General features: G+C 39.7%; 1 protein-coding gene across 3 annotated transcripts; it reads left to right on the top strand.

Annotated features, from left to right (window-relative positions):
* The first annotated feature begins 1,336 nt into the window (after positions 1–1,336).
* Positions 1,337–7,712, top strand: il-18 (uncharacterized). 3 transcript variants are annotated; one of them, XM_078929494.1, is made up of 8 exons: positions 1,357–1,496; positions 3,331–3,388; positions 3,478–3,513; positions 4,793–4,879; positions 4,988–5,131; positions 5,526–5,668; positions 6,305–6,538; positions 6,618–6,822. In XM_078929494.1, the coding sequence occupies exons 2-7, from the start codon at positions 3,331–3,333 to the stop codon at positions 6,521–6,523; spliced, it is 687 nt and encodes a 228-aa protein (XP_078785620.1). In that variant the 5' UTR covers positions 1,357–1,496; the 3' UTR covers positions 6,524–6,538; positions 6,618–6,822. The 3 variants fall into 3 exon arrangements, with proteins under 3 accessions (XP_020564027.1, XP_078785620.1, XP_078785619.1); XM_020708368.3 differs by lacking the exon at positions 4,793–4,879 and having other exon boundaries at positions 1,337–1,496; XM_078929493.1 differs by having other exon boundaries at positions 6,305–7,712.
* The last annotated feature ends 251 nt before the right edge of the window (positions 7,713–7,963 follow it).

Below are 7,963 nucleotides of genomic sequence, written 5' to 3'. Positions count from 1 at the left end.
GTTTCATATCCCAAGATCCATTTTTAAACATTTAGGAGGCATAGACTTCCTTTTGAAATGTGATTTTGAAGTCAACAAGATTCCATTCATTTTGTCCAACTTCCATAAACAGGTTCTTCAGTTTTGGAAAATGATATTTATTCACAATTTTACCCCCCATGGATCAACATTATGGAATAACAGAACAGTATTAGTTGGTAGGAAATCTATATTTAAACAGGATTGGTTTGACAGAAACATTCTTTTTGTTACAGATTTAACTGACAGTGACGGTAATTTATTGACTTTTTCTTCATTTATAGATAAATACAGTCTCACCTGCAGCCTTAAAGAATTTAAAAAAGTATGTCGAGCTATTCCTGCTGCTTTGATTCATTTAATAAAGAACACTGTTTTTACTCCTCATAGAACAATTATCTCATTACCAAAATTACAGATAAATGGATGTAATTTCTTAGATTTTAAACTAAATAACAATCTTTTGAACAACTGTTTAAAAGAAAGAATTTATCATGTCCATAATCGAGCCTCTTTTAGATCTTTCTCTTATTTCAACAGCCAATCTCTGTTAGTTAAAGCACACTCAAAGTATATTAAATGGCCTGTTCTGCCCAAAGTAAAAGAAACTCATTTCAAAATAATAAATAAATATTATCCTGTCTCCGATTTTCTTCAAAGCAGATTTAAATTTGATGTGGAATCTTGCATTTTTTGTAACTCCAATGAGGAAACACTGGAACATTTGTTTTTTTCATGCGATTACTCCAAAGAGTTCTGGACTCAAATAAGGAATTGGATTAATTTAAAACTGAATATTCCCCCTTTTGGTATTTCTGATGTCATGCTGTTTATGGAAAATATTGATGATTCTTTCTCAAATTTCATTAATATCATCTTACTTTTAGGAAAATACCATATCCACTGTTGCAAGTGGAGAGGTTCCAAGCCCTCCTTCCCAGGTTTTATTAACGATTTTAAATTATATTATTCCTCACTGAAAAGATTACAATCCTCGGTAGGTGTTAAAAAATATCTAAACAAATTTCTTTGTGGCTTTTATTCTAGTGTCTGTCCTGTGCTATCATTTGGCTCCTGTTATTTTTTATTTGTATTTTTTGTAAGTGTTTCAACACTTAATGTTTATGACTGAGAGTATTTTTTACCCCCATTAGTGTTTTTGTATTTTGTGGTGTATTCATCCTCTGCTGGAGTTTGTATGTTTTGTATTTGAAAAGTTCAATAAAAAAAAAAAAAAAAAAAAAAAAAAAAAAAAAAAAAAAAAAAGCTTTGTTTTCACTTCCGCTTTGCAGCAACACGCGGGACTTTTTTTCCGCTCAAACACGCATGCGCTAAGCTGCCGCGAACCCTCAAAGATCCAGACACGTGCGGTGTTGTTTCATCAGCCGTGCGTTGCCGTCCAACGGAGCATCGAGGTCGAGCTCAACAACCCCTGAGAGGTCCTTCATCCTGAACAGAAAGAGAGAGAAGCCTCAAAGGTACGAAGTTCTGCGAAAACAATAACAACAACGGTCCCTCTTTCTTATGATGCTCAATTTCCAATGAGGTTCCGTTTGTGCCAAAAATATGTTTTTTTGTGTCCACTGTCTATCTATGTCTTTGGTCTATTCTATCTGTGTCTACTGAACAAGTTCATTGAACATTGGTTCATGCGTTATCTTTAAAACTTTGCATGATTTGTCTTTGTTATTGTCGGACGTTACCCCCTGTCGTCTCAATATGTCGTCAGGAAAGTCCTTTACCGGCCATACAAAGGACTTTTCTGACGACTTTGGCCCAGTTTGGCAAAATTTGAAAAACGACAAGATGAAGATCTAAGAGCACGACATGAGGAAACGACAAAGCTAACGACACTACCAACGGTTGCTAAGGATTTTCTTGACGACCACCACGTAGCAAACGACACTAGCAACGGTTGCTAAGGACTTTTCTGACACCGTAATGAGACGACATGGGGTGACGACAATAATAAAGACAAATGCAAAGTTTTAAGCATAAAGCAAGCATATAGATCACAAAGCAAATAGAAAGTAATAAGCAAAGAAGCATGGGCATGCAGAAAATATTGCTTAGTAGTACATAGATATGAACGAATGTTCAATGAACTTGTTTAATAGACATAGACAATGGACCAAAGACATAGACAGTGGATGCAAAAACATTTTCATATTTTTGGTACAAATGGAACCTCATAATTTTCAGTTTCAAGTTGTTGTATTTGTTTTTTTCAACACGTTTGACCCCATTTGGTACCACAAGTCTGCGCCGTCTTTGATGGAGTCGTTCTCATGTGGTTCAGCTGAAAGTAGCAAAGTTTACAGAATCAGGGAGAAGATCCCCTTTCCCCCCACAAATGAAGGTGAAGAACTGAATCAGAAAATGTGCAACAGCGTCTGACCACTTCCTGCTTTTATGCCTGGGAAGTCCCCTATATTGGATCATTGTGTCGTTCACAAAATACAGTGAAATACTTGAGTTTGGTTTATTAGAAAAAAGAAAGAAAAGAAGCTACATTTGGTAAATAAATGATCTAAACTAGGGATCCTTTTTTGTGCAGAACTGAACTTCATTTGTTTGGATTTAAAAACAAGGACACAGCTTTAAAAAAAAAAAAAGGTGCTGAATTAGTGAACTGTTGCAGCCTCAGAGCTAACAAAAGCTGCTGGTTACAGCTTTTTAACTTGAGTTTGAAAGAAATCTGAACATTTCTAAATGCAGCTTTGCCTTAATCATATGATTGACTTGGTAGACTTTAGTAAAAAACAAACTAATTTGACAGAATTTGCTGCCTCAGCTGATAAAGTCTCTAAACACGTACCCGTAATCGAAAAGAATCCCTGTGTTTTGTTTTGTTTTAAGAAAATTGAACAAAGGTTAAAGTTTTTTTTATGTTTTAAAAATAAAAATTCTGAAACTAAGCACAGAAACGGCAGCTTTACCGTGATCCGCGCGGTTTTCTGAAGGAACCCTCTGAGCCAAATTCACCTAAACTTCACCCAGAATCCCCTGGTGTTAGTCTCTCACAGAATCGTCTCCAGTAGAGCTTCCAGTTTTTTGGATCTGTCATCTCATCTGGTTGTTTTGCAAATCGACCCCAAAGATGCAGAGGCGCTTAGAAAGTCCTTTCTTTTAAGTTGATCAAAATCTATACATTTAATCAATTTCTATGTTTAAAAATAAGCTGTAATTAGTGCGGCTCAAAAGCTGAAGTTGTGATTTCAGAGAAACTCCCGGTCGCCCATCAGTTCAGTGAAATCCAGCGGTGAGTTTTGCAGAAGTGGCAGCTGACAAACATCTTTGTGTTTCCTTCAGATGGAAGCCGTTACGCTCACATTTTTTGGAACATGTGAGGATTTCTTCCTTTTTGAAGGTAAAGGACATTTCCTTCATTTTGAGTCTGTGGATGGAAAAGCTTCTTCTCAGAGACCTCCTTCTGTTTTCTCCCACAAAAACATGCAGTCCTGCCCTCGCCTGTCTGTCAAGGAGCTCCAACATGTAAGCCGTTGAACTTCTCCATTTGTGAAATTCTAAGTGTTCTGGTTCTGCTATTCAAAAAATTGTGTCCCGTGAGAAAATTGGGCTTAAGTAATGGGTTGTGATGTCATTTCCTGTGCATCCATCCAAAAAGACGTCTCTTCCGTTAGCCCAGAAAGTGGAGACCAGTGAGTAGGAGGAGCAGCCACATGATACGTTCACACTGGGCTCGTTTGGAACATGGAAGGAAGCTGGAAACGCACATATACATGCTTTTTACATGTTTGACCTTTCATTGAAAGCGGCTGCTTGAACACCTGTTTCTGAGCCCGGTGTGAACGTAGCAGAACCTGTCAACTTGATGATGAACCAAAAGCAACTTTACATTTATCTTGATGTTGTAAACCCAGTGGTCCCCAACCCCCGGTACCGGTCCGCGGGTCATTTGGTTCCGGGCCGCACAGAAAAAATAAAATAACTTGCATGACTTCCATTTTATTTACCGGTATTTCGGAATCTGAAAGTTGTTTTATTTTGAAAAATTGCCCATTTCTCTGTTACATCCGTTTATGTTACTCTTGACGCAGGCCAATTCGCTCGTCTTGGTCACGTGAAAGGATACCGCTAAAATAAAACCCAGGAACTAGCAAAATGAATAAAAAAAACAACCGTCTTTGGAAAGTTTCTTTGCTAAGTCGAAAAGGCCCAGCCAGGAGACAGAAAAAAAGAAAGCTACATTTAATAGACAGTATCAGGAGTCCTACTTGAAATACAGATTTATCCCAACGGGAGATTCCCATGCACCATCCAGCATAGTGGAGAGTTGGATTTTCCCTGCTCTTATTTTGAAGGCATGTTTAAATGTTGTAATAATAGCGACCAGGGAGTGTTGCGGGCAGAGAGGACGTTGCTCATGTCATAATTCGTGTTTATTGTTATGTTTAGAAAATACCACAGTTTTCATGCAAGTCATATTATTTTGTTGTACTGTAGTGTCGGTCACATGCACGTTTGGTCTGCTATCGGAGTTCCACAGGCTGCAGGGAATTAAATCAATCCCCTTTGCCTGCTTTGGTCAAAATAGGGTTGAGCATGGGTGTTTCTTTTTGCCTACGGGTCCTTTTATGTGGCAGTTATGTTGTTTCACCCTTTGTTATTTCTTCCTGTTGTTTACTTCTTTTTAGCACCATGAGTGTGGGAAGGGGAGAGGATGATGACACCTGTGCGATGTACAATGTTTAGCGTCTCAAAATAAAAGTGCAGAGTACATCTTATCACCTGTCTCTAAACTTTATTGTAGCTTTGCTGCAGTGTGTGTCCGCCACATGTAACATACCGGTCCGTGAGAATTTTGCCAGACATCAAACCGGTCCGTGGCGCAATAAAGGTTGGGTGCCGCTGCTGTAAACCTGTAGAAGAAAAGGTTCTTGTGCCTCTCGGTGGACTGGAGCACAGGTTGAATTTGGTAACCTGGTTATGTTTCTGTTTTCTTCAGGCTGTGAGGGAGACGGTTTCAGGATTTCTAAATGCTACCAGTCAAACTGCTGGATCCAAAGCAAGGAACAAAAGTTCTTGATTCTGCACAATACAGGGACTCTTGACGTTCAGGATCTTAACGCAGAACAACGGCAACAGTCAGGTTTGAACTTTTGCTTTTGATACAAGCATTATGGAGTGGGAAACTGACAGAAATGTTTTAGTTTTTTAGTTTTCCTCACAATTAGAATATAATTCTTGGCAAACACAACAATCTCTGAATAAGAGAATTGTCTAAAAATCTTTTTTAACTGGATCTTTAATATATTTTACATTTTTAGGCCAACAATTAAAGAAATGGTCATTTATTGAATTGGTATAATAATACATTTATTCAGGATCATTCTTTTATTCATTGCTTTGTCTTTAGATTGCATTCAACCAGCTTTTTTTTTTCCTTTTTCTTCTATCATTAGTCAGATCGAGGTGCTTGGATGAGATTTTTTGGGGGGTTTGTACCTGAACTTCTTTCCTCTGCTTGTCCTGTATTTTCTTAGAGTGCAGGTTCAACATCCAATACTACCAGAACACGTCCAGAGACGCCACCAAGAAAAGGCCGGTCATTCTGTACGCCTTCAAAAACGGCCAGACGGTGGCGGTGTGCTGCCATGACGAGCACACCATCTGCAGTCAACCAATGGTGAGTTTAAAGCTTTTATTTTGACATAGACAGGAACTTAACCAAAGGCATCTCCACACTGGACATATTCCCGGCTTGCATTAAAGCTGGAGGGAGGGGCAACGTCTAACACAGCATGCCTTCCTATAGAAAGCTTTAGAGGTCACCTAGAGGTCACAATTCTTTCTTACTGTGCCTTTAAGCAAAAATTTCACCTTCGCCACAAACTCCAAAAACTCAGCCAAATTTGCACCCACCAAGTACCCGGTGACAGTGAATTTTTGACACGATTACCCTGATCAGGGTGGCTGGGGAAGAGGGGGGGAGTAAAGGGTATGTAGCAGCCATTCAGCCAATGTGGGTTGGTCAAAAAAGGGCGGGAAGAGCCTGCGAGCCATACGGCGCTGCTCGTAGCTTTAATTTTAAAAACCGATTTTCTAATTCATTTTTTTGCCTGTTTTTATTTTTTGGTTTGTCAAATTTGGAGCTCCTGCAGCAAAAGCTGTGATTGGGTCAAAAAGGCCCCCTGTCTGAAGAGCAGGTGAATGCATGAGTGCCTTTCAAGGAACAGGTTGATCTGTCAGGACTTGTGAATGAGGGAGCAATCATCTGTGTTCTTATGTTCTGAAATGGAAAACCTGTCTCATTTATTGCCAGGATCTTCCCAACAACATCTGTGAGACGAAGCACAAGGCCTTGTTCTACCGGACCAAAGTCTCCACCAACCTCTACATGTTTGAGTCCTCCGTGTACACGAGCAGGTTTCTGGCCTTTGAGCCTCTGGATAACAACCCCTGCATTCATAAGCTGGTGTTGCGTAACAAAAGTGAAGATGAGGTGGACGAACCTTGCCAGGTCATCGTGTCTCAGATGTGAAACGTGAAGCAGACGGTCGGTGCACCAGCTCTGATTTACTCTCACTCGGAAGACCTACTGGACCGGCATTGTGACTCCAAATTCTTTGTTTTAGAAAACATGACCACCTTCTAGACCAGGCGTCTGCAACAGGTGAAGCTACAAGAACCCTTTGGTCCAGTTTCTTACAGACCAAAACGCAGCGAGAGCTGCAGAGCTCCACCTCAACCTAGAGAAAAATCAACTTTATATTTTTGTATTACCTAAGCCTTTTATGTATAAAATTAAGCTTTTAAATATTTACAATAAATACACTAAAAGTATATTTTTATATAAATACCAAGTTCAACTTTCTTTATTTTTTGCAGATTCACTGAAATTAATGTAAGAGTCTGAGACTTTTCTATCAACTATTCTCCTTGTACCATTTAGTTTGGGTTCATGAGTGAAAAAGCACACAAGAAATTGTGTTCAGCAGTCAGCAGTTGTACAAAAAGTTACTATAAAAATCTAAACACAAATGACAATTTAGTTGATTTATTCAAGCATTATTCTTTTAACCCTTGTGCTATCTTAGATGACCCCACCCTTACATTGACGTGTTCTCCCTACCATGACAAAGGTGGATAAAGGTGGAAAGATTTCATGTAATCCATGGACACCAGTGAAGATCACAAATCATTGAAGAAAAAAGGGTCAACGCACTGTCTAGTGGGTCTAGATGACCCAACTCCCAATGTTAAAGTGCCTAGGATAACACAAGGGTTAGAGCTAAAGAGCCACAAGAAATGAAAAAAACAAAAACCATGTGGCTCCAGTGCCTCGGGTTGCAGACCCCTGTTCTGTTCAAGAGTTGTGCTAAAGTTTATCGATTCTCATCGTTATTAATGAACACTTGGCACTTTTTAGAGGATCACTTCACATTGAACCCAACTCCTCCAGGACATGTTGCGTCAGGACACCTAAAGCTTCATCAAAACCAGAACGGTCTGCTGCGTGATTTGTATTTTTGGGGGAAATGTCTGACCAAGTGGGATCCTAAATAAAATGCTGTGAAATGGAAGCTGCTTGAGTGCAGCTGTAAGTTTTGTTGAATGTTCTCTTCTGGAGTTTTCCTCCTGAAATTATGAAAACCATAAAGAAAAATGTGAATACTGTTGGATTTTTTTTAAAGTACTTTTTCCATGAATTAAACACCACATTTACTGTTTTTCTCTGTTCTTTAGCATGATATAAAAATGTTTTTCAACATTCAACATGGGGGCCTTGCGGCGGTCCTGCTGGCCCTGGCTTGGGTGGCGGGCTTGGTCGCCCGGGCGGCCGTTGTTCCCTGCCGGTTCCCGTGTGGCGTTGGGGGGATTCCGGCTGCCGCTGCTGCTGCGGCGGGGGTCTTGGGGTGGGGATGGCTGGGCACTCTCCCTCCTTCTTTTCACATTCCACCATCCATTTAGAAGAACATAA

Source organism: Oryzias latipes, chromosome 13 (assembly GCF_053564925.1).
Source record: "Oryzias latipes strain Hd-rR chromosome 13, Olatipes_Hd-rR_3.1".
Lineage (NCBI taxonomy): Eukaryota > Metazoa > Chordata > Actinopteri > Beloniformes > Adrianichthyidae > Oryzias > Oryzias latipes.
Note: the sequence above shows the minus strand (reverse complement) of the source record. Positions and strands in the feature narration are given on the sequence as shown.

Bases quoted from the DNA above. Each gene is read 5' to 3' on its own strand.
- il-18 (XM_078929493.1), top strand. From the start codon at position 3,331: ATGGAAGCCGTTACGCTCACATTTTTTGGAACATGTGAGGATTTCTTC. The intron at 3,514-4,792 runs GTAAGCCGTTGA...ACTTTATTGTAG, and splicing joins CTGTCAAGGAGCTCCAACAT to CTTTGCTGCAGTGTGTGTCC. The intron at 5,669-6,304 runs GTGAGTTTAAAG...ATTTATTGCCAG, and splicing joins CCATCTGCAGTCAACCAATG to GATCTTCCCAACAACATCTG.